The sequence below is a fragment of the Balaenoptera physalus genome (assembly GCF_965194825.1).
Source record: "Balaenoptera physalus genome assembly, chromosome: 14".
NCBI classification, from domain to species: Eukaryota; Metazoa; Chordata; class Mammalia; order Artiodactyla; family Balaenopteridae; genus Balaenoptera; species Balaenoptera physalus.
The window spans coordinates 54,277,212-54,303,856 of NC_138893.1; the positions used below are offsets into that span (position 1 = coordinate 54,277,212).

The window sequence follows — 26,645 nt, forward strand, 5'->3', positions numbered from 1 at the left end:
CTGGGAGGGCTCACGCCAAGGAGTACTTCCCAGAACTTCTGCTGCCAGTGTACTTGTCCCCACGGTGGTCCATAGCCACCCCCCGCCTCCACAGGAGACCCTCCAACACTAGTAGGTAGGTCTGGTTCAGTCTCCCCTGGGGTCACTGCTCCTTCCCCTGGGTCCTGATGCGTACACTACTTTGTGTGTGCCCTCCAATAGTGGAGTCTCTGTTTCCCCCAGTCCTGTTGAAGTCCTGCAGTCAAATCCCACTAGCCTTCAAAGTTTGATTCTCTAGGAATTCCTCCTCCTGTTGCCGGACCCCCAGGTTGGGAAGCCTGACGTGGGGCTCAGAACCTTCACTCCAGTGGGTGGACTTCTGTGGTATAAGTGTTCTCCAGTCTGTGAGTCACCCACCCAGCAGTTATGGGATTTGATTTTACTGTGATTGTGCCCCTCCTACCGTCTCATTGTGGCTTCTCCTTTGTCTTTGGATGTGGGGTATCTTTTTTGGTGAGTTCCAGTGTCTTCCTGTCGATGATTGTCTAGCGGGTAGTTGTGATTCTGGTGTTCTCACAAGAGGGAGTGAGAGCACGTCCTTCTACTCCGCCATCTTGGTTCCTCCTCTGAGATCTTTCTTGATTATCACCAGCAATCAATGAGGTATGGAGTCATGGGATTATGCAGAAGGTTACTTTTTTCTTGAATCTTTCTATAATATGATTTTAGGAAAACCTGGAGAGGTAATATCTTGACATTTACAAAGAAAATGGAATTAATTTAGCTAAAGTTTTTGAACGCATTTCCTGTTGAAATTTCATCTTACTGCCTAACAGTGTTGGCACATTTACAGTTCCCTGCTGTTCTGGCAGTGTCCCAACATTTATTCTTTAAAGGGTTTATATGCCTTCAGTGCTAATTTGTGTTTTGGGGGGAGGGGAAACAGTTCACAGTGGAAATGATTAAAATGTCATCATAATACAAAAATTATACATAGGCATCAGGTTATGTTGCTGAAATGCTTTTTCAGTCAGTAATTGAAAGAAAAATATTTGTTGATTTTTTTTAATGTAGGAAAAATAAATAATTATGTTAAGGTGGGAAATAATTAGATATTTTTGTAGCCTTTATATTTTGAGCATAGCATTTTAGTTTTAAGGAAATTAAGTTTAAAAGTGTATTATTCCCGAGACATTTACTTTTCTAGAGAGCATATTCAGTATCTTCCTTTTATAAAGCCAGATTTTTATAAGCTTATTCTTGAGATACTCATAAGATTAGGAAAAATGATACTCTAGGTTGACACTGTTTGCTTTTAAGCATATCTCTGCTCAAAAGGGAACAATGTTTTCTAAGTCTGGAAAACTGGATTTGGTTATTGGACTATTGTTGTATTATGCAAGTTAAATTTTTGATTCTACTTAAAATTTTATAGATTTTTTATAAGAATTCAGGTTTATTTTTATAAATTGAATGGTGTTTTCTCTTACCTTGTAAGGACTTGTATATAATTATTTCAAAATGAATTATCACTATTTTCAAGTGTAGTATAATTATTTCATATTAAAAAATAAATGTCTTCATCGCAAAAATAGGTTTGCTTTGTTTGGGTGGGTTTTTAAAAATATTTTCAATATTTAATTATGGGGAATTTTCAAATATATACAAAAAGAGGAACAGTAATATATATGTAGTGAGTCCCCATGTACCTAACACACCGAACACCTCAGTAATTATCAACTGGTAGCCAATCTTGTCTTATTTATAGTCCCACCTTACCTCGCTTTTTTTCTGACATGAATCTTGGACCTCATGTTATTTAAACTGTAAATATTTCAGTGTGTGTGTGTGTATAAATGTGCAATGTTTATATACTATATTATAATTATTATATAACTATAATATGTAAGAATGCAGTTATATAATATATAATATTATTTCAGTATATATTCAATATATAAGTATAATTTATTAATATGCTCAAATATTCACTTAGTGTTCAAATTTACCCCACACATCCTTATTTCTCTTTTAATACAGTTTGTTTGCATCAAGATCCAGTTTGCTCTCTTTTCCCGTGCAATTATTTAAGAAACTTGGGTTTTGGTTGGTTTGTTTGTTTTAATTCCTGTAGTGTTTTTCACACTCTGGATTTTGCTGATTATATCCCTAAGGTGTTATTTAATGTTCTCTATGTACTTCTTCCCCCCCATATTTTCTGTAAAGTGGTAGTTAGATCTACAGACTTGATCATACTCAAGAATATTAATACTTGTCCAAGAATACTTAGCAGGTGGTTTGTGAACTTTCATAAGGAGGCACTTAATGTCTGGTTGTCTCTGTGAGGTTAGGAGCCATTGATAATTATTGCCTAGCTTAAATAAGTCATTAGGGGTTATAATATTCTCATTCTGTTGTTCCTTTTGTATTTATTAGCTGGGATACTTCTCTAAGGAGAAACTTCCTTTTATCAGCCATTTGGTTCCCTTGAGGTACAGTTTACATACGTAAAGGCAGAAGAGACTTATTTTTTTTCCTTGCATACACCAGTTGGGCAAATAAAAGTTAGTTCAGAGGTGGACAATTAGGTGTATATGTGTGTGTCGTTAACTCATGGAATATTTACTTTTAGACTTTGAATAATGGGCTTAGGTGGTAAATTCCTAAATCCAGTGGAGAATCTTCTCTATGATATGAATGACCAACTGTCTTGTTTTAAAGATCCCTTAGTATTTGCTGTAAAGAGCTATACAGTTAATTCATTCATTCAACAAATATGTATTGACTATCTTATCATGTGCCAAGTACTTTTTTAGGCCCAGGAGGCAGAAACTTAATTTAACAAAACAGACAAAAACACCCCTGCTCTCTGGTGTTTTGGGTCCCATTTGAAGCTAATTATTCAAAAACTTGTGATCTACCTACCTGTCTCTCTTATGCATGTCTTCAAATGCCTGCCTTTCTACCAATCACATAGCCTCTACAATTTAAACATAAAAAAAGAAGCCTCCTCCCTAGAGCTTCAAATGGCACTGGGTCGTGGTTCTCAGTCCGTCCCTGAGAGAATCCCCAGTCACTTCTTACTGAATTATCCATAAGGTATCATATGGTTTGGGGAACATGTTAATATTGTTTTAATGACCTAGAAAAATCTATGCTTAAATTTAAAAAAAAACATGTTTTTTTCATTTAACAAATTTTTGTCATTCTGAAATTATTCTTTATAAGAGATTAATTCATATAGTTCATAATTTCATGTATTAATTGATATTTAATTATAAAAATACTACATCAGGTCAAACTTGGTGTATGACAGTAACAGGTGACTTGCGGAACAAATGACACTATTTTAATAAGTTCAGAGAGAATACTAACAAAAGATGTTATCTTGGAAAAAGAATAACTTTTCAGAGCAGAGAGCATTTAGTGTTTGTTTGTGAATGATGGATACTGCTATGTATGTATTTGTTTCAAAACATCTTATTTTATCTTTACAGGAGCAATTGGTTACATGGGAACAAGTGCCTTTGTCCGAAAAATCTATACTAATGTGAAAATTGACTAAAGACCCAAGAAAACCTGGAACTTCGGATCAATTTCTCTTTCACAGGGGTGGAACTTGCACAGCAAAAAAAGCGCAAGAAGAGATTTGGGCTTTAATACTGGGTACTTTGTGGGTCTCTCTTTCATGGATGGCTTAAAGTAACATCTATTTCCATTGATCCTAGGTTCTTAACTGACTGCTTTCTCCAACTGTTCACAGCAAATGCTTGGATTTTATGCAGTAGGCATTACTACAGTACATGGCTAATCTTCCCAAAAACTAGCTCATTAAAGATGAAACAGACCAGCTCTCTTCAGTGAAGAGGACAAATAGTTTATTTAAAGCATTTGTTCCAATAAAATAAATAGAGGGAAACTTGGATGCTAAAATTACATGAATAGAAATCTTCCTGGCACTAGTGTTTCTACGTTATTGAAAAATGATGTTCCAGAAAGATTAATTTTTTCTCTTATTTTTACTGCCATCGTCAACTTATTGTGGGACATTTTTATATATTGAACCTGGGTTCTTTTTTGACCTGCCTTTTTTTTTTTTTTTTCCAATTCAACTGCATCCTTTTTTTTTTTTTTTACAGAGAGAATTTAAAACTATTAAATCCTGCGTGTAATATATCTGCTGTCATCTTAGTTGGACCAACTTCCCATTTATTTATCTTAAAACTATCCAGTTACATCTTAATTCCATCCAAAGAAGATACAGTCTGAAGATAGAGGTGTACTCTCTACAATGCAATTTACTGTACAGTTAGAAAGCAAAGTATTAAATGGAGGAGATATTTGTTTTTATTAAACATTTTGTGATTTAGATAAACTACATTTTAACTGAATGTCTAAAGTGATTATCTGCCCCCTCCCCCCAAGTTAGTCTTACATCTTTTTTGGGTTTGAATGAAGGTTTTACATAAGAAATTATTAAAAACAAGGGGGGTGGGTAATAAATGTATATAACATTAAATAATGTAACGTAGGTGTAGATTCCCAAATGCATTTGGATGTACAGATTGACTACGGAGTCCTTTTTTCTGATATGATTGGTGTAGAAATGTGTGAATTTGGGTGGCTTTTTACATCTTGCCTACCACTGCATGAAACATTGGGGTTTCTTCAAAATGTGTGTGTTCATACTTCTTTTGGGAGGGGGGATTGTTTTCTTTGTTTTTTTCCTGAGACTCCTACAGGAGCTGAATTTGTAATTTAGAAACATTTAATTTTGTTAATCCTGTCTGGGGCACTTAAGTAACATCTAAAGCGTTACTGCTTTAGAATGTTAAAATAAAACTTCCTGACCAAATTGTTTTGTGAAAATACATGTGTTTGCAATTTGAAGATATCTTTTCAAAAGGCAATTACTGAATGCAAATTTTTTACTCTACTATAAACCATGCTTTTCTAATACAGGGTACAATTACTTTAAAATCCCCGAACTTGCTTACATCTAGATTATCCAGTACAGTCACAAAGTGAATGAGAAGCCCTTTGAATGAAATTGTGGCACAGAATCTGTTCAGGTTGGTGTACCATGTAAAGTGGGGATGGGTAAAAGTGGTTAGCTTACTAGGGGATGAGCAAATAAAGGTTATAGTTTTCTAAGAGAAGTAACTTTAATTTTGAATACATCTTTCTGGAACGATCCATAATGTGAAGTTTTCCTAGAACCATTGAGTTTCTAGTTTAATAGTTTGCTATGCAAATGACCACCTAAACAAACAATACTGTATATTGGTATTTTTAGAAAGACTCGAAACAGCTGTAATTTAAACCTTAATGGGAAACTCATGCCATTCAGAGTTACATAAGGTGTTTTCATTACAAAATATGTTTCTATAAATTAAGAAACTCTTCATCCTATAATGTAGCATGTAAGGACTATAAAGGGTGAAAAGTTTGATTTCTTACTACTTAAGTATGGCTGACATGAACAAACAGAAATTTGATCAAAAGCTGTAGGTAAATCCTCTTCTCCAAACCAAAATATTATATTAAGTGTAATCTACTGGTTCCTCCATTTTCTCTTTCTTCTCACACCTGCCTTTAAGATCTTATAAGAAAAGGAACTAAAAGTCAGTACTTAATGGCTTATATTATGTAACTTTTAAACTATGTGTTAAGTACTTATAAGAACATAGAGTCTGATAGATTGTAAATTGGGTGGCAAGCTTCTGTCTTAATAAAATGAAATTTGTTTCTCATGAATCTTGCAAGTAAGATGTAGGGTTTTTAAAGAATGAGTGGTTTAGCTGCTTTCAGGTACACCAATTCTTTTACTAAATTGATCTGTATTTAAAGTCCTTTGGAATCTTCACTGAAAAATAATTTTCTAATTTCCAAATACATTAAGAGCTCCATTAAAATGAGTATAAGTCACCTTGAAAAGTCCTTTAAAAAATAGGTTTTGGTTTATGGCTTCATAGAGGGGCTGGGTGTGTGTGTGTGTCTCTTGAAGAAGATGTAATCCACAAATAGTTTAGCTCCCTAGCTCTCAGTTGTGGAATGGTAAAATATGTTATTTAAGTTAATTAAAGGGTAGGTAGGGTTTTTCCACTCCATAAATGCTAGTTGTCTTTCATTTGTTAACATTTGTTCAACTTATCAGCTGATGCTTTGAACACTCTCAAAAACTGGGTATTTGTATCCGTAAGGACGCTTCTCCTGAAATTTAGGTACATTAGTAAGTGACATTGTTAATACATATATCCTAGTACAAGAGTAGGATAAGGTGGAAGTGTAATGGCTGGAAGGGTGGTAAAGCATTCTTTAGTATATCATGTTGGACTCCTAGATCATGCTGAGTTTGCCCGTAAATTGAGCCCCACGCCCTTAGAATTCATTATATTGTGGTGATTTCTGAACCTAGTGAACAGTATGCTTGAGTATTTTCCATTGCGAGTGGATGGCCCTCTTTCTAAAGGCGGCTGCTGCAAATTCCGGTTCTTCCAAAAGCCCCTTTATTCAGGGTTTATCCACAAATTGTATTCATTTCGATAAAGCTTTTGTTTCCTAAATGTTTATTGATCACCTTATGCCAAATGTCTTGCAAATAAATATTATTTTAAGATTTCCTGAATTTTTACAAATGTAAAAAAGGAAAAAATGTATTAATGTCATTTGTTCAGGAAAAGCTATATACCGAAGGGCTTCTGTATATGAATTCTGGGAAAGAAAAGCCTATTTGTAATCTATACACTGAAGTTCCATCTGGGTTTTAAGTTTAGATTTCAGCGTGTCTTAGTGCTTCATTCTGTTGATTTATTGGAACACGTAATAAATAGGAGTAGTGACATACGAGAACACAAGTATTCATTAATGTTTTATATCTTCTTAAAAACTGCATACTTTTGAAGCTATATTTTAGCAATCGAGATGTTAAGGAGATCAGAGAAGTGAAAATTTATAAAGATTGTTTGGAAGTATGTATAGATATAGACTAGATTTAGAGGTAGGGTAGTTCAGAAAGTTGACATATAGCTGCAGAAATTTTATAAAATTTAAATTCAGTATGAGGAATAACTCTTGTTCTCTCCTATGAGCATTTTCTAAAAGCCATCTAATTTGACATTCTCTTTGGAACTGTAGGCAGAATTGTGCAAAGACAAAAGTAAAGTTTTAAGTTTCACTTAAAGTTATAAGTTCTTGTTTCACTGTATTAGGAGATGGAAATAAACTGTTGTGAAGAATGTTTACCTTGAAGTACTGGTGAACGAGTCTTGCTAATAATTGACTGATAAAGCAGCATTCTGTGTGTTAACTGTAATTCATCAGTTTAGGTCATTTGAAAGTTATAAACATTACAAGTAAGAGCTTAGGCAAGGAGGAAATAACATGGCGTTCTATTTGAAGGACAACAGAGTATCTTTGGAAAAGCAGTCCCACTTGGGATTTTCAACTGTGTCAAACATGAATCTATAAATCCCCACAGAGTACAGACAATCGGTGACAGAGTTGAAAGGAAACAGTTAATGCTCAATGATTACTTCCATTTTTGTACCCACCCGTGATTTGTGTAGGCCATATTCCAACTGGCTTTTTAGTAATAGAAATCCAGTGCAGTATATAATGTATCACATTTGAAGTTCTAACCTAGTCTGTTAATCTAACTGAAGTTGGATTTTTAAAAAGTAATAAAAAGTCAAATGTTCTTCCCTTGGATGCTTTATTTATTTCCTTTTTGAAACAGGTGAACCAAGCATAAGGGATAACCCATTATTATTGGCACGCATATGAAGAGATTACTAATAGCTTTCCACAATTAAATAAAGCAGGGGTCAGCAAACTTTCTGTAAAGAGCCCAATAGGAAATATTTGAGGCTTTGAGAGTTGTACAGTCTCCGTAACAACTGCTCTACCATTGTAGCACAACAGCCATGGGAGAAAGTACATCAACTAATGAGCATGGCTGTGTTCCAATAAAACAACAAAAACAGCCAGTGGGCCATAGTGGGCTGACCCCTGAAACAAAGGATTTAAAATTTGAGATTTGGTTTTTTCCCCCAGCTTTATATTTTGAAAAAAAAAAAAAGTACAGAAAATGGAAAGAATGGTACAATGAACAAGGTTTGTCTTTTTAAGAAATGATTTTTCTCTTTTATTACCATTCCTTTGACTTTCTTTATATACAAACTCTGACTCCTGCATTCAAACCCCATTACCCCATGCCTGTCATTCTCCTGATTGGTAATGCATTGCATTTGTCTAGTACTTATTACTGTTTCACAACAATTTCACATATGTTTTCTCACAACTATCCTGTGAAGCTGATAGGGTAGACAGCTACATTTTATAGGTAAGAGACTAGAGCAGCTAAAGAGTTTCTTATTTTTAGCCCAGAAGTAATCAAAATTAGGGTCCTATTGTCTTGACTGGTGTAACTGTAAAATGGGGATATCACCTCTCCAGCCTATGGAAGAGATAATATTGGAAATATTGTCATAGAGATCATACTGGAAATGAGTGTTCTATACCAACGGAAGGGATTATTTTTATTGTACTACATCAAAATTAGTGGTTAGTTTCTGCAGGTCTATTTGTACTTTTTCTTCATCTTCGGTTTTAACTAGTTATTTAAATTATTGTCAACCTCCTTGGTTCTTTTCTCCCCTTGATTTTATTACCAGACTCAGTTGACACGTATTATACTCGGCAATTCCTGTTAGCCAAATAGTTATATTGGTGCAAATTTGAGTTACTTTTGATCTCTTTAGTGAACACTTTTTTGTCTGATTAGAAAACTAGGAGTATAAAGGAATCTGCTATACAACCACCTTCTGGATTTCAAAGTGAGAACTTTTATTAAATAGCTAATCTACAGTTTAACATTAGAAAAGGGGGAGGGAATAAGCTTGCATTGGGACACATGGAGTCAACGGTGGTAATGTGGTCTACAAACGTTTTTAAAGTTATTTTCAAAGTGTTGCATGCTTAAAGTGATAGGAGTTTCAAATTTTTAAAATGGAGGACATGGTTGTAGGGAGAACTTGATGTAAGTCATTTAAACTGGCCAATGTTGCAGTTCTTAGTGGCTCAGTCTAAGCCACTAAGATTATGGGACTTAACCTTGGAGGTCACTGAAGGGAAGAGAGGGTCTAGAGAGTAAGACGTGGAAGGCGCTTTCCAAGTTAGAGTTGGTCAGACGGGTCTGCTGCAGGCTAGAGACCCAGAAGGGTAGGATAGACATAAATAAGCAAGTGTCATAGTTGTGGTAGCTGCAGTAATGGTGGCATGAAGATGCAGGCTGTGTGGTTATGAAGTTGTCCCCGGCAAGGACATGGAGGTGTGAAGCAGCAAGGCCCTGTTAGGATGACTGCAAGGTGTTTAATGCAACAAGAGTGGAGAGACGGAGGTGGCAAGAGCCAAGGCTGGAATCCACGTGGAAGGACGGCCTGGTGGCGGATGGAGGACCTGACGTGCCACCCTTACGGGCTTGGGTAGAGGTTTCAGAGAGCCACAGAAGGTTTCCAGCAGCTGCTAAAAATTGTAACAGTATTAAATATTTTTAAAACTCGAAGTACCTTCTCAGTGGTCAGTTAATGTAAACTAAGAAATGAACCAGCAAATGAGAGTGCCCGCTTTACCCTGGAGGTTCTGCTCCCTGCCTTGGAGAAGATGGTGTATAGTAACCTGGAAAGGCACGAGGAGGAGAAAGTGGCCTCTGTGGAGTAGGTAAGGAGGATAAAACTTGGTAGGTGTGGAGGCATCTGAGAGCTGCTGCAAGAGCCGCGTCACTCGGGGCATAGGGGTAGAGCTGGAATGAGTTGAGTGGAGGACAGACATCTGACTAAAAGGGGGGGAAGCTTGTAATGACTTCCACGTTTCCACAGGACCATGAGCTATGGGGGAGGAAACCCACAAATTATGAATGTGATAATGGAACTGAGTTGAGCGGCTTTAGATCACAAAGCCTTTTATTCTAAATCTATCTTTAGTTTTTTCGTGGGATTTAAAAGATACATTTTAAAAGTTATTTGAACCCCGATTAAAGTTGAAAATATAAAAGTGGTGAGTGAAATCAGAAACCATAGAACTGAGAAGAAAATATTAACCATCCCTTTCAATTGTTCCTATCTAACTTTTCTGTACTATGACTCAAATAGTTTGTTGATTTGTTTGATAGCCTTTAAAATAGCGTTTAAACAGGGCTTCTGACATAAAACTGCCGTTTGCTCATCCCGGAGCATGACTGTCTTCAAAATATTTGGGCGAAGAGTGTTGGTGAGAAGCCTGGCAGCTACTCATGAGGTGGGGATTAGAGGCAATAAAAGCTCACAACCTCAGTGTTTGCCCAAGAGGTTGCCTGTAATGTCTATTTTCCGGAGGAATTCCCTGCTAATGAGGAGGCCAGTTGGCTGTTTGCCTAGTGCCATCTGGAGACGTGGAAGTGTCACAGAAGTTTGTTAGGCTTTTGAGCTGTTGACTTTGTGGACTTCTCTACTGACAGGTGGTGACCTTCACTGGGTTGAATGCAGAGACCTATGGCGTTGGGTTTGACTCCTAGTGTTCAGGCAGAAATGATGTTCAACCCCTTCCCACACCTGTTTAATGGCCACTTGGCCTTCCCTGCCATTTGGTGACATCCATTCTACCCACACACCCACCCCAGATTACTTCCTCCTGTCTGTCAGTTCTTGCCCAATCTGGCTCCATTCTGTATGTGCCCATTTGATGAAGATTTAGCATGAAGCAGGGTCAACTTGCATTTCTTAGGGCCCAGACAAAATATCCAGTAGCACCCGTCCAGTGGTTAACTTTTAAATCTTTGCTGGTTTGAAGGACTTGTTACCCTACTTACTAGATGAGAAGACAGATGATCATACTGCAAGAAATTCGGAATCCTGTGTAAAGCCCAGCTCGGGGCTCCCTGTCAGCTCTTGTCATTAGTGGCTGTGAAACCATATGAAAATCTAAAAGGAAAGCTCAGTCCACTTTTTTCTGCTTGCAGTTTAAATGAAAAAAGATTCTACTGGGAGTGATGCTGAAAATCTCTACACATTGGTGTGTTTTACTTCATGATTCGGGCCATTTTGCTTGCATAGAAAGGTCTCTGAAAAGTCTCTCTGTAATAGTACTTTTTATGTCTATAAATCGAAATGGCTCAGTTCTAACAATTTTTACATTTAAGGTACAACGTAGGAGGGGTTTTCAAATAGCTCTTGATTATTCTCTTAAATTATTTGGGCATATGTTTTTAATTGGCACAAAATTAACCAGACTTCAGAAATTGGTCGTTTTTATTCAATCAAGTTAATGGTGAGTGGCTTATTTAATAAAACATGTCTGTAGTTTAACACAAATAGCACGTACAGCTGTTTGTCAATCTTTTTGCCTATTTGAAGCATCTTACACTGTTTTACTAAAGGATGGGGTCACAAAGAGGGGAAGTCCGTCATTTTAAATCATCCTTCCCTAAGCCACTCAAATCACCAGCCACACGTTAGGCTAGGTGGGCGCTGCAAGCAAGCGCCCTTCAAGGCTGGACGAGGGAAGTTTGAGAAAGCTGAGAGGAGCGTAATCCTCGATTTTTTTTTTTTCTGCGCCGAAAGCAACCAGAGAGAAGATTCGCTTCATCCCTACAGAGAAACGATTGTACGAAAAGCACATAGTGATTTGGTATCAGGGATCGCTCACATCGGGTTCCTGGTCCTGAGCTCAGAGCTCTAACCACAGCCTCCTGCCTTCACCCACGTGTGCATCGGGGAGTTGCAAAGTGAGTTTTCAGAATACAGCAAGGCGGGAAGTCCAGCCCTGATCTTAAGGAGCAGCGTTTTGGGGGGCCGGAGGCGCGGTGGCGCCCGGAGAAGGGCTCCCTCGGCTCTGGGGCAGCGCGGCTGGCCCAGGGTCCTTGCCTTCAGCCTGTTCACCTCGCTCCCCTTCCTCCGAAGTTGCGGAGGTGCCGGGAAGAGGAGGGGCCTCGCCTCGGGCGCCCGAGTGATTGGCTGCCCGGGGCCCCTGGCGAGGTCTGTGCGGTCCAGCCCGGGTGGAGAGGGGCGGAGCGGCCACTGCTCCAACCACCGCCGCCACCGCCACGGTCGCAGCCGCCGCAGCCTCGGCCGCCGGGCAAGTAGCTCCGAGCGGCTGCTGCTGCCTGGGCGCGCCGACGCGGACCGGGACGCCGCGCTCTGCTGGTTCCACGCCCGAGCCATGCCGGGCAGCCGCGCGTAATCGCCGCTCCCGGGTCGCCGCCGACCCGACCCTGTACACCGTCCCCCGCTAGGGCCCAGATTTCGGTGCTCCCAACTCCCTCGGTCTTCGCCGGCCCCTCGCAATCATGCCCCGGGTGACTGCGCTCGGGGCCCTTGTGCCACTGCTGCTGCCTCTCCTGCTACTGCTGTTGCCGCTGCCCCGCGACGCCTGGGGGCTCGGGGAGAGCTCGGACGCCACCTGGGACTACTCGGTGCTGGAAGGCGAGGAGAGCGCGGAGCAGCAGCTGGAGCATTACCATGACCCGTGCAAAGCCGGTAGGTGCCGCCGCCGCCTCCGCCGCCGGGGATGTCCGGCAGAAGTTTGTCTTTGAAATGCAAATGAGGTGGTGGGCAAGCCAGCTCAGCCGTCTGGGGGGCGGGTCTCCCCTCCCCTCCCCCCCCCCCCGAGATCCCTCGAGCTCCCCGGGAAAACAATGCCCCAGAGGGACTGCTTAAATAACACTCCGACTGGGACGTCCCGGCCCCTGGTTTGCGGCGCGCACAGGGTGGCGGCCGCGGGAGCGTTCCCAAAGCGAATGAGGGCGTGTGCCCGAGGCCGAGAGGGGGCCCAAGGACTGGGGCGGGCGCCGGAGTCGCCTGACAGCCAGGTGGTCAACACGGGCCACCGTCGGTCGCGCTGGGCTGGAGCAGAGGAGCGGGAGCCGGGCTGGGCGCGGCGTTCTCAGGCTCACACGATGTTGCTGGCTCCGATTTCATGGCATTTTTAAGTTTCACGCAAAGTTTCCCAAGATCTTGTGGTTACTCTTGGGAAGAGAGTATAAAAAGCGAAAAGCTTCACAGCAGGCAAAAAGAAAGAGGTAGCCGAGGGGGAATGTGTATGACTCAAGTTGCCGCAAACTTCCCTGTAGCCCCCTCAGTGTGGTCGCGCCTGGGGGTCTCCCTGGGCCGGCGGAGATGGAAGCCGTCAGGTGCTCTAATCCCGCCAGGAAGCCGCGCCCCGGCACGCGGGGATCTTTCTGGCGCGGGGCACTGCAGCTCCCGCTTCCCACTAACCACCAACCGGCTTGTGTGTCCCAAGGGGAGCAGCTTCCGAGCCGGAATAGTTGAGGCGTCAGCCCCAGAAGGGCCCAAGCGCATGTTCCAAAGAAAGCCGATGGGTCTGGGACAGTTCCCAGCTGGGACAGAGGGATACTCACGCCCCCGAGAGCGGACGGTCTCAGAAGCCCGCCGAGCGGCTCCTGGTGTTTATCTCTAGGCAGGGTCCGGCCGCTTCACTCGGCGGCCCGCAGAGATGAGCGGACCAAGGGAAGCTCGCAGCCTCCATCTGCAGAAGGGCAGGGTGCTTTTCTTCCAGTTGATGAGGGAAGTGCCGTGCATGAGCCAGTGTGACCCCGTTCCCTCACTCCCTGGAAAACTCTAGTAGCCTCAGTTTCCTCATCTGAATTAGGGACAGTAATTGTAGGAGGACTCAGATGATCTGTGGGGAAATTCTCTGCAAATGGAATAATTGTGATGACACTGTAATGATTTGTGTTGTTGCTGCAGCGAGTGTGGTCTAGGCTGGGGGTTGGACAGGTCAGAACTGGGTGAAGTCTGGGGGCGACCAGGTTACTGGGAGGCCAGAGGACCTAGGAGAGTGTGAGACTTGAGGATCTTGTGAAGGTTGAGGATCATACCAGGTCTGAGGGTCCTGGGCTCATGCTGCAGGAAGAGTCCTCCAGCATAGCCATCTATTATTGCTGTACCTTGTGGGGCTTCTGAGTTGGGAAGGAGGGCAGAGTTGATTCCTGGCTAATTTGAGAGAATATCAGCAGGTAGTATGCCCTGACTTAGGTATCTCAGTTCCTCATGGGCCCTCGGTCCTGACCGGGTTGAAGAGTCTCTGGAGCACTGAATGGTGCCCTTGCCTGAAATGAAGGGCACTGGGGCTGCAAAACTGGGATGGGGGCGAAGTGATCAGCCATCGCCTGCACCTGTCAGGTCCTGGACTTTACTGGATGTGAACTGGGGCCTCTGGGAGGCGGTGTGGGCAGCTGGGGCCTGGGCTGGGGCAGCAGTCAGTGCGTTCGGGAATGTATCGAGCACCTCTGGGATGCTGGGTGCTGATCTAGGGCCTGCGAATCCCGGTGAAAGAGGCATAGGTCCGTCTGTGAGGGCTCTCCAGGTCCTGGTCTCAGCCTTGTGGAATAACACTAAAGCAGGTTTGCCTGTTGGGGCCTCATTTTTCTCCAGTAATTTTGGAGAAGATGCTAGATAACCAGGGCATGCGTGTTCTGTGACTCTTCACAGACAGGACAGGATGGGCTGCAGGGCCGGAAAGTAGCTGTGTGGTTTCAGCCAGCTCCATTCATCCTCCGCAGCCATCCTCCATATTCCCAACCCCTTGACCTCTCCCTCATCCATGCTGATGCTAAGAGTGACCAGAAGAGGGCGATGGCAAGGGAGACCTAGGGGAAATGTCACATCGGTCTACTCATGCTTCTGGAAATTCCCTGAGCAAGGGAACCGCCTTCTGGAAGGACAATAAGCAGTTCACCAAGGACTGGAGACTCAGTGTAAAAAAGTGCCTCTCGGCTTGCGGGGAGCACTGTCTTTCCTGGTTCCATATTCAAACCAAACCTTAAGGGGCAGCCTTCCCTCCTATCCCAGTCACATGCTAACTCCCTGACTCCTCTAGCCAGAAGTCCTCTGCCTAGGACCTGCCTCAGGGCTTTGAACCTAAAACACCTCCCACCTGCCCCTTCTTGAGCTGGGGCGGGGGCGGGGTGTGTCTCCATTCTGCTGTGGATGCAGAGTGCAGACGGAGAGTCTGGGGTCTGTTCCTGACCTCTCAGGAGCTGTGTACCCTGGCAAGCCCCTCCTCTCTGGCCCTTAATTCCTCATCCATAGAGTGAAACTGCTGGACTAGTTAGGGTGGCAAACTGACGGGTCCAGGGAGCTGGCTCCCTTAGTCCACATCTGCCATCTTGCCCTGCGCCCTCTTCACTCCCTGTGGGCACTTGAGTTTGTGCCCCTGGCCCCTTCCTTCTCAGTCATCTATGGTTCTATGACCTTTGCTTCCAGCTCAGGATCTCAGAGGCTGAGCAAACGGGTCAGTGTTCTGTCATTTACAGTTTTACCATTTACACATTTTACTATTTACTCTGTCATTTACAAACTGTGTGTGACCTTGGGCAAGTCACTGAATTTCTCCATGCCTTAGTTTCCTCATTTGTAAATGAGGATGATTCCCAACAGATTAATGTGCTTAGGACAGTACCTGACATACAGTTAAGTACTTTATAAACAGATTTCCTAGAAACTTGTGAAAGAACATCTTCATGCTGACCTTTGAAGTAAGTTTTAAGGTGTAAAATTTAAATTTACTAGCAAACAATCAATTTGATGCTGTAAAAAGGGACGCTTTTAAAATCAGATGATTGTGGAGTGGGAGTGGGCCTGGGAAGCCCTCCTGGCCTGGGGCTGGTAAAATGCGTAGGACTTCCTGGGTGTGGTCTCTGTCAGGCGTCCTCCGCTCTGCTGTTTGTTTTTCATCTTGATACTGTAAGTGAGGTCAAGAGTTCAACTGACAGTAAATTACAAGACATCCTTCCAACCACCACGGCCCTGAGAACAACTTTTGCAAAGCTTCTGAGGGCTTCTCCTGGTTGCTTGCACTCACCCATAATTCTTTAGCTGTATTCAGAGCCAGAGGCCAGGATTCTTGTCCTGACCCTGCCTCTTACTCTTCATATGGTCTTGAGCAGGTCCTCCACGTCTCCATGCCTCAGTCTCCTCATCTGCAAAATGGGGGTGGGAACAAAACTGCTTGCCTTTTAGGATAGACATAAGGCTAGTTGTAGCTGTACTCCTGAGAGAGCAGAGTCTTAGACAGGACTTGTGTGTAGATAAATCATTCAGGAGGTGACCCCAAGGAACAGGGTGAGGGAGCAGGGCGAGTATGACAGGGAAAGAGGAAATCCAATAAAGGGAGTGGAATTGAGGTAGCTGCTTTAGTTGATGGGGCCATGTCCCCACCCAGCCCTTCCATAAGGCCTCCCATAATTATCTGCCCAGGGAATAGGAGGCTGGAGCATTTATCCAAAGGCTGCTGTCCTTCATTGTTTGCTCCCTTTTCCAGTTTCTATTCCTGCGCAAAAAACTACCCAAACTCTGTGGTATAGAACAACAGCCATTTTACTATGTTGGTGGGTCTGTAGATCAGGAGTTTGGAAAAGGCACAGCAGCAGTGGTCTACCTCTGCTCCCCAGTGTCTGAGCCTCTGCTGTGAAGACTTGCAGGCTGGAGGTGACTTGACAATTGGGGGCTGGAATCATCTGGAGGCTCTCTTGTTCTCTCACATCTGGCAGTTGAGGCTGGCTGTTGCCTGGGGCCTCAGTTGGACTGTTGGCCAGAACCTACAGGTAGCCTCTCTGTGTGCTCTCCATGCGGGCTGATGAGGCTTCCTCACAGCATGGCAGCTAGATTCTAAGTGTACACATCCCAAGGGAACCAGATGGCAGCTGTATTGCCTTTTATGACCTTGCCTCAGAAGCTACGTGTCATCACTTCCACCATGGTCACAAGCTCTCCCAGATTCAGGGGAGGGAACATAGCCCATCTCTCCACGAGAGGCATGTCAAAGTCACATTGTTAAAAGAGCATGTGGAATGGGGGCTGTTGTTGCAGCCAGTTTGGGAGAATATGACCATTCCTTGAGGCATGAACTTCCCTGCATCTGCGTGGGCGGGCTCCTTGAGGTCTACGGATGCCAAAAAAATTCTCAAGCAGAAAAGTGGGGAGCCATGCAGGGGATGCATGGAACTGCCCAGAGTTGAGCTGAGGGTATGGGACTCAGGTCACCAACATTGTCTACCTGAGGCTCAAACGATATGCAAATAACCTTGTAAACTGTAAAGTGCTCTGTAGCCTTTTGGGTTTATTAAACCCAAGGGAACTGGTTGACAGCAGCTTTACTTTTCAGCTGGTGGCTTGATAAATGCCAGGGCCTTCACATATGATAAACATATATATTCCTTCATCAATAAATACAGTCGGCATTCCCTGACGGCTAATGGCTCAGGAGTCAGGGTGAGGGTGCTGGCCTGGGAACTAGCTCTTTCCTCACGAGCAAGTCTGTAGTCCTTCCTCTCACTTTTAGACCTGACTTCTGCCTGGAATTTGGGGCCCCACTCCATCTTGTCATTCTCTCCCCGAGACAGTGACCTTACCAATCAGCTCCTTTTTTGGGGGGTCACCGGAGCCCTCTAGGACAGCACTCTCTGGGCAGCTCCTGCCAGCAGCCCTCACGTTATTGATACGAGGCTGGAATGTCAAACTGTGTGAGGTCAGGGATTGTTGTCTGCTTTGGTCACTGCTGTAAGCCCAGTGGCCAGCGACACGTCGTAGGTACTCGTCAATCTTTGCTGAATGAGGGAATGATGATTCTGGCCCTGTGTGGGTTGGGTCCATGGCTGAAGGAACCTCCAAGCTCACTGTCAGCCTGGAAGGGAATCAGAGCCATCCCAGTGGGCAGCAGCCCTCTTGAGAGTGCTGCAGGTGGAACTGGGGGATGTGGTCCTGGGCAGCGCTCCCCCAGAGTTTCCATCCTTCATGGCAGGGGCAGGTACCCAGGATTCTTCTGTACAGATGTGAGGCTTCCATGGTACCTCCTGGAAGGCTGTCTCCCTGGCACAGCCTGTCCCCAGAGCGGGAGGTGCCATCTCCCTGGCACCTTGTCTCTCCCCAGGGGCCACACCCAGGTGAGGGCGGCTGGCAGTTTTACAACTTTATTTTTATCCCTACTTGTCATGGTGTCCTTGCTGATTCGGGCAGGTGCTGATTTGATGGAGTTAAAATATTTCAGGGCTGTATGGAAATGAAATGTTTATCTTTCCCACTTCTCCAGGCAGGAGGTGCATCTAGTCCACCTCTGTCTCCAATTTTTCACCCCTGAAGTGCCCGGGGGCAGGGCATGAGGTGGTTAAGAGCTCGGGCTTTGACACTTGACAGACCTGGATCCAAAATCTGCTGCCCATGCAAGGCTTTGTGACCTTGAGAAAGTTACTTAACCTCTCTGAGCCTCAGTTTCCTCCCTTGAGAAGGACTAATATTCACTTCTCAGGGTCATGGCAAGGGTCAAATGATAGAAAGTTTGTCGCGTGCTCAGCACATTTTCTGGACGAGGCAAGAGTTCAGTGATGGATATGTACACTACTAGAGCACAGAGCAGCTGCTCACAAGTACTTCTTGGACTCTTGTTGAAATGCTCTAGAGGAATTTGAATTTTTGTGATAAGTGAACAAGTGATTTCATGTAGTGTATTTAGTTAGGGATTCTTAAATTCAGACCTGCTAATTATTGGTAAACAGGGTCTCAAAAGTAAGTGAAGGGTGAATTTTTTTGATATGTGAGTTATAGCCCAATAAAGATTAAAAAGAGAAAGTCAGTGATGATGAAGAGGGGCCAAGGCAGAGGCTGGGGGAGGAAACGCACCGTCTTGGTTCCTGCGGAACTGTCGGCGGAGAGACACAGGCTGCCCACACTGAGGGTTCGGCTAACCGAGTAGGCAGAGAACGTGTGGCCATCAGGTGCCCAACAGAGCCCAGAGGTCCCAGCCAGGACCGTGACTCATGCTGGGGGGCGCAGGTGGTGCAGCATCTGGGGGAGGGGAGGTCAGAAGGGGAATGCATCAGCCCCTTTTGTGCAAGGATGTTCCAAAAGCTGAATGATAGTAAGAACACCAGCCTGTTGACCTTCACCCCAGCCCCCGGAGTAGGCAAGCAGCTGGGATGGTTCCCATTTTGCATCTGGAGACACACCCTCAGGCCTAGACCCTCTGCCCGACATTGGTCCTCTTTTGACTTCTGACGCTATCTCTGTAGGCAGAGCTCTACACTGGAGACAGAAAAGTCTCCAAGTGGGTCCGCAGCTCTGATGTCAGTAGAACCCGTTTTTCCATCTTTCTCCTGCCCAGCCGTGCAGCGGTCAGTATCTTGCACCCTCTCCTGGGGGTGGTGTGTGTGTGTGGGGGAAGTACCCTTTACTCCTCCGTCCAGCCCAGTGAGAGGAGAGGAGGAGCCATTACGACAGCCCCTAGTCTGCAGGGTGCCTGCCAGGCCGTGGGTGCTGAGGAGCTAAGTGCCAATCAGACCTCAGCCCTGCCCCCAGGAGCTCCTGGGCATGGCCTCCTCAGCGGGAAGATGCTCCTGATGGAAGCCGAGTGCAGACAGGCCAGCAGCACCTCCCATCAGCTCTGGACCTTCCCCCGACCGCTGCTTCTCCCGCCACTCTCAGGGCTCTCCCCGGCCCGGGGCCATGGTTGTTTGAACGCCTAGCTCGTCGCTGGCCTGTTGGTTCGGTAGCCAAACTTTGGAGTCAGACTGACTTGGATTTTCTTTCTCATCTCTATCACTTACTGGCCGTGAGACCTTGAGCGAGTCCTGCAGCCTTTAAAGTCTCAGTTTCCTCATGTACATCCTGCAGTTAAGAGATACTCCTAGTTCACAGGCCGTTGTTGAATGAAAGGCACTTGATACTGTGCTGAGCAAATAGACGCACTCAATAAATGCGAAATAGTGCTGTCGTTTTGTGGCCTCCGAAGAACCTGTGGTGCGCATTAAATTGAATTACACGAACAGCATCACTTTCTGTTCCTATGCGAGCGCTGAGGAGTGAACTGACTCTAGAGGCGCATTGCTGGGCTTCAGATCCTAGCTCTCCCACTGAATGGCTGTGAGGCCCTGAGCCAGCTGCTTAAGCTTTCTGGATCTCAGTGTTCTCACGCATAAAATGTGGATACTAGTGTCTACCACAGAGGGTGATTATAAAGGTTGGATGAGTTAACATAGACCAAGCACTTAGTGCCTGGAACACGGTAAACATTCAGTAAATATTGTTGTTTTTATTATTATCATCCCACAGAAATCCAACAAGGTTTCCAAGAGCAGGAAACCAAGTATCTGAACAACTGGAGCAGATGATGATTTCAGAGTTTTATGTTTCCTAGCGATGCTGATGGCAGTAGTTCCTCGATATCCAGAGACCTTGCTCTAAAAACAAATCTGCCGTGGCACTCACTGGCTTCTTTGGTGTTAGGCTGGGGGTTCCACGTACTGCAAGCCAACCAGATGTCCAGGCCCCACCCGAGAAGCCAGCCCCTGACTGGAGATGTGTGAATGGTGTTGAGTCTGAGCCTCCGTTCAGCCAGTGGTTCCTCCCAGCCACTCCTCTTTCCAGCAGCATTCCTCCAGGGTCCAAATAGCCGAGCTACAAGCAGGATTTGGGCCCACATCGCATTTGATGGCAATGCACATCCTTCTACGATAGGTAGTCAAGCAATCTGAATAGAGGCTGTAACTTCACTGGTCCCCAAACCTTTGCCTTCTCACCCCTCACCATGTTTTTCATGAGGAAGAACAATGATATTAACCTCTCACAGTGGTTACAGCATTGCCTTAGCATTGTTTATAAAGCTCCTTTCCTTCTGTTCTCTCCGTTGGTCTCTCAGATAGCCAGGAGATGATCCGGGCACTCACGGGAGATGCTCTGAGATCTTATGATCTTGTGGGCATTGCAGGACGAGGTCTGGGTGCTTGTGCAGGGGAGAGGCTGGGCTAGGGCCCGCACAGGACACTGAACTTGTAAACAGTGGGACAAACACCTCAAACCCCTGTTCTCCCCTTGAAGCACACCGCCTCTCCAACCCGGGAACGGCTTCTCCTCTCCTGGATCCCTGACCCCCGCAGTCAACAAGCATCTCCCTGCTGCTCAGTCTGAAGGTCATATTTGTACACTTGTTCCACAGAGCACCATAGCCCACCACCTTCTCCCCACTTTTTTCTCCGTCCTTGGCTAGGAACCCAACAAAGATGAGACAATTCTGGCCTTCAGAGTACTCTTAGTCCCAAAGCATAGGGAAGAATAAATGAATCATACAAGGTGTTGAAATGCAACTTTCTTCCTCTCTGTTCCCCCATCCCTTTCCCACACGGCCCGGGGCAGTGCCTGGGTGTCAGGTCAGTTGAGGACGATGGCTCCAGCCACTCTCCCCAGCCCAGAGGGAGAAGGCCTCGATGGCCCATGTTTCCTAAGGAAGCCTTGGGTGAGTGGCAGCCTGGGTAACAGAGCAGAGCAGTGAAACATCCTGTTTAAGAGACTACTTTTGGCATCAGGCAGCCCGTGGCTTGAAGCCTGCCTCTGTCCTCACTGCCTGTGTGGTTTTGACTAAGTTTCTTAACCTCTCTGAGCCTCAGTTTCTTCATTTAGAAAATGGGAATGATATGAAAACCCATGAACTAGGTTTGTTTGCAGATTGAATGAGGCAGTGAACAAGAAGTGTTTAGCAAGCGGTCACTAATTTTTAGCTATTCTCCTTGCTGTTATGATTATGCCTGTTATTGTTCCCCTCTTAAGAATTTCCCTATAAGTGACAATTTCTCAGTGGCCTGTGTTGGCTTATCTCTCCCTCTGCAGAGAGTTCTCTTGGGATCCAGAGCGTGCAGCAAGTGATAATTTATTGCTCCACAGCTCGCTTGCTCTCATCCATGAAGCAGGGAGCGGGTAACAGATAAACCAAATGCATAGAAGCAGGTTTCTCAGGGTGTCCTCTTAGCCCGCTCATAATACGGTTCTGCCCGGATGCAAACATAGCGACAGGAACCGAACTTTCCTGCTGATTGGTTACAGACCTATCTGTGATCACACCACCCTCTAACCACTTCTGTCAATTACCAATAAATATTCTCAAGCTCGCCTGCATGAGCACTTGAGTGTTGATGTTCAGCCCCGACTCTTCACCCGCTCCACCAGCTGGGCCACTTATCTCCCCGCTCATCCTGCAATTTGCACCGAGCCTCCTCCCCTTCCTCCCGCTGGGGTTACTGGCCTTGAGTTGATGTGAGTCCTGCGTGAGCCAGTTTCCCACAGGAGCAGGCCACCTTCCGCCCTAACTCTTTTTCCCATCCCTGGGTCAGTTCTCCTTCCCACTGAGCCGGCACTTGTTCGCCATCCTCTCCCCCTGGGCTCAGAGTCGGCCGTGGTTCGTTAAGGTCTGGGCCTCATGGTGGCATGTGCCAGGTGGCACCTGGTCGTGATGTCAGGTGCTTCAACCAGAAACCCGGTGCCATCCTGGATACGGGTCTCTCCCTCCCCTTCTCATGCAGTCCAACCCAAGTCCTGCCAATTCTGTTTCCAAATTTAGGCCCATCCACTTCTCTCCATCTTTACTGCCACTGTTTGGTCTAAATCCCACCGGATCCCACGTAGGCTACTGCTATGGTACCTGAACCCATCTCCCTGCTGCCCCCTTGCCTCCCAAAATCTGTTTTCCATGTTGCAGGCAGAATGATCTTTTTGAAATGCACGTTTGATCATGTTTGCAAAATTAGACCCACTTAGGACCATCAGTTTACATATCCTTTCCCCCCACAGGCCTTCTCAGGCCTGATCTCAATCAGGTCCCTTCTTTTAAATCTCTCATCACCTTTGTTTCCCTGCACGTTTTACAGTCCGTAACTGGGTATTGGAGTGACTATTTATTTGCTCAATGTCTGTCTCCATATCAGACAATTAACTTCAAGGGGTAGAAATTAGACTCATTTGGTTTCCCAGTCACCAGCACAGTGCCTGGCACATGGTGGGTGCTCAACCAATATTTGCCAAATGAAAAACTGAGCAAATGAGATACTATAGGGATTTGGAAAAGGCATCAATCACTGTAAGACAGTCAAGGAAGGCTTCCTGGTAAGCCTGGTAAGCTAGTGAGGGGTGGTGCAAATTGTCATGTGTGTTTGCATAGGAGGGTGAGAAGACCATCCGCTAAAGAGGAAGTCGTTAAATAATATGAATCTGTGGGTGTTTTAAAACTCAAGCAATCTGGTCTTTTTTTTTTTTTTCATGAAGTTAAAAAAAATCACTGGTTTAGGAAAATTAAGTTTTTATCCATTAATTTCCAAATTACTATAGATGAAAAGATACAAATTAGACTAAATTGGAAGCTTTTTTGTTATTCTATACTTGCATAGCCTTTCAAATATTAATTTCCTAGGATATGTGAGGTTTCCTCTTTGGTGTAATGGCCACTGACCTTCTTATGGGATGCAGGTGAAATCACTTGTCAATGCAAAATGTGTTAGAACTTGATGGAATAAAGCTTTGAGTTTGAGAAATAAAGATATATTTAAAAAGAAAAAAAACAACTCAGGTGAGCCCTGAGTTTGGCCTGGAAGGATGGAAAGGATTTGGAGAAACTGGGATGGAGGGGAAGGCATTTCAGGTAGAATAAACATCATGAGTCAAGGCAAGGCAGCAGGAATGCTTTGGATGTGTCTGGAGCTGTGGGAATACCTGGTTTACTTTGCAGAATAGTAGTGGCAAGATTGAAAGAAGCTTGGAACAGTGAATGTCAAGCTGAGACATTTAAATCATGCCCCTTAAGAAAGGGGGAGCTATTGATGGTTTTTGAGCAGACGGCCGTTATGATGAAGACAAATGATGTTTAGGATCTGTAGAAGCGGGAAATAGGAGGACCACCAGGGGTTCTAGGCCTGGGAGCATGAAGTCCAGACTTGGGCCTCAGGAATGGAAAGGAAGGGAAAATGCGGGAGAGATCATGGCTTTGTGTGTGGGGAGATCCCAAGCTGAGCTCTGCCTCAAAGTCTAGTGAAACATAAATGAGTTCATCCAGAGATGCTCAGCAAGCATTGGGGTGCCCTTGAGATGGGCCGGAAAGGGAGATTATTTTTTTTTAACATAAAACAGTTTTCTTAATTATACAGCTAATATACATCCACTGGAGAACATTTAGAAAATATAGAGAGCAAGCAAGAGTAAAAATTTCCGGCAATTCCATGGCCGAGGAGTAACCGTTGTTAACACTTTGTTGTATATTCTTCCAAAATTTTTTCATGCATGGTTGTAATTTTTTAAAAGTGCTACACATATCGTTTTGAACCTGCTTGTATTTCACTTTCGCTTAGTACCATGAACCTCCTTCCACGATAATAAAGATGCTTATGTAATACAGGTACTTGTATGGCATCAATTTAAGTTGTTCGGTATAGATGCACCATAATTTAATTTAATCAGTCCTCTACTGTTGGACATAAAGATTTTTTTCTCCAATCATTTCTTTTGCTATTATAAACAATCATGCTGGAGTCATCCTTATTGCTAGATTTTTGTGTATGTTTTAAATTATTTTTTTAGAAAAAATTCTACCCGTAGAATTGCTGGGTCAAAAGTATAGATGCTTTTAGGGCTTCTGATTCTTTTTTTCAAATTGCCCTTCAAATTTTTTTTTACTCCTTTGCACTCTCATTAAGATTAACATATTTGTATTCTAGCTTTTAAAATCTTTGTTGGTTTGATAAGAGAAAAATAATTTACAGTTTCTTCAATTTGCATTTATATTGTAATTGTATTTCTTTTTCAAATAATTTTGAACCTTAAAAAATATATTTTGGGGACTTCCCTGGCGGTCTAGTGGTTAAGACTTCACCTTCCAATGTAGGGGGTGTGGGTTCGATCCCTGGTCATGGGGCTAAGATCCCACATGCCTCGCGGCCAAAAAACCAAATCACAAAACAGAAGCAATATTGTAACAAATTCAATAAAGACTTTAAAAATGGCCACATTAAAAAAAAAATCTTTAAATATATTTTGACCATTTGTATTTATTTTGCTGTGTGAATTTCCTATTTATGGGCTTTTTTTTCTTCTTATTTATGGACTCTTTTTCTTTCTGCTTATGTTCATTTTTTAATTAGGTGGTCATTTTTTAAACATTTTGTAGGAACTGTTAGAGATTAGGACTTCAACCTTTTATCTGACATGTTTGTCACAAATAATTTTTGGAGAGAAGAGTTTTAAAAAGCAGAAAGCTTATCCTGTACCATATCATTCACTTGTTCCATGGAGATGATTGCATGGCTCTATCAGTTAAGATCAGGTTAAATTGCTAGTAATGAACCCATGGTAATTGGCTGTGGCCATCAGGGGCCAGTTGGGAGACTGAAACCACATCAGTAATTTCAGAAATAATTCAAAAATTTAATATAAAGGATTATTAACTAGCAAAAGGAGGTAGAGAGAACTTTAAAGAAAACAGGAATAGAAGATATAGGGAGCAGCTACTAGGGAAGGAATACATTTGGAAGAGGTCACCCCACACACACCCCTCCCCGGCTGTAACTTCATAGGAGAGGGTATGGCTGTGACCCACTGACAGTTGGAGAAGTTTGTTGAGATGCTACAGGAAGAGGCTGACAAGTGGGGAATTGCCCACTGGAGTTTGGGCAAAACTCTGAAAGTTGGGTGCCAATGGGTTTCCCAAACACTGCTGGTGGCCACTCTACAGGAGCAAGAAAGATGAGGCCCGGAAGCAGGAAGAGAATTCCCTTCCTCTTGCAGTCCCTCTAGTGCCCTTTACTGACAAAATCTAATGTGCCAGCTGACAAAGGAGAAATGTTTCCGGGGTCCAGCTTGTGTCACAAAGCATGACAAAGAAGGGTGGATTTAGAGCTGATAGGCAATATATTGATAGCTGGAACACTGGCCTAAACAAGCCAGAAGTTTCTTTCTTTCTCACATCAAAGTCTGGAGGTCCGCAGTCTATGGCCAGTATGACAGTGCTGCTCCAGGAAGTCCTCTAGGGCCCGGTCTCCTTCCATCCTGCCCCTCCACTCTCCCTGGGCTGAGGCCCTTGTCCTCATGGTCCATGATGGTAGCCAGAGCTCAAACCATCACAAACACGGTCTGGACACGGAAGGCATGGAAAAGAAAAAGAACAAAGAATCTGAGAGCAGGTTCCCAGGAGATGCCATCTGCCATCTGCTTTCCTCTCATTGGCTGGAAGTTAGTCACATGACCACGGTCACATGACCATGTAGCTAGCTACATGGGATTCTGGGAAATATTTCTTCTGGAAGGTCTGGAACTGAACATCATAGTTTCTGTTGTTAGGGAAGAAGGGAGAAAAGGTATTGGTGGACAATAAGTCTGCCACAATAGACTACTTGCTGGAACTTTATGAAGAAAATTTAGTCAAAGTGATGATAGGCTCATGACCATTATTGAATGTTAACTAGATACACAAGGTAAGATTTTAGAGTAAAATCTTTTAGAATGTTAGAGCTGGAAGTTACCCTCGGAATTATTTATACCGTTTTTCATGTTTCCTATGAGAACCCTGAGGGCCTGAAAGGGCAGTAATGTGTCCAAGTTCACATGGATAGCTCCCGACTTGCCTGGAGGTGGACCCCAGGTCTCCTTTACTCTCCACCTAGTGTATCTTTCCACTCTCTGCACTACTTAGGGTCTCCATGGGCCTTTGTCTTCAGAATGAGTCCTGCTTAATTGCACTGGTAACTTGATGCTCCACAAAAGATCATTCCACAGTGGAGGTATTAGAGCTTATGAGATATACCTGGCCTTGGAATCAGGCACATAAGATGCAAAATTAGAGCCTGGGAAGCTTCTGGCTTTTAGGAC

At 44.2% G+C, this 26,645-nt stretch overlaps 2 protein-coding genes across 6 annotated transcripts in view; both read left to right on the top strand.

The window, feature by feature from the left end:
• TM9SF3 (transmembrane 9 superfamily member 3) overlaps positions 1 to 7,678 on the top strand; it is a 76,882-nt gene extending 69,204 nt beyond the window's left edge. For all 5 annotated transcript variants that reach the window (XR_014253089.1, XR_014253090.1, XM_082423723.1 and 2 more), the window contains one exon: positions 3,477 to 7,678. Coding sequence is in view for 3 of the 5 variants with exons in the window: in XM_082423723.1 (XP_082279849.1) it covers positions 3,477 to 3,544 (68 nt within the window). In the remaining 2 variants the exon portion in view is untranslated. The remainder of the gene's footprint in view (positions 1 to 3,476) is intronic.
• A 4,364-nt stretch (positions 7,679 to 12,042) lies between these two features.
• TLL2 (tolloid like 2) overlaps positions 12,043 to 26,645 on the top strand; it is a 139,482-nt gene continuing 124,879 nt past the window's right edge. The window contains exon 1 of the mRNA XM_082423659.1: positions 12,043 to 12,491. Within this exon, the coding sequence (XP_082279785.1) occupies positions 12,302 to 12,491 (190 nt within the window). The 5' untranslated portion in view covers positions 12,043 to 12,301. The remainder of the gene's footprint in view (positions 12,492 to 26,645) is intronic.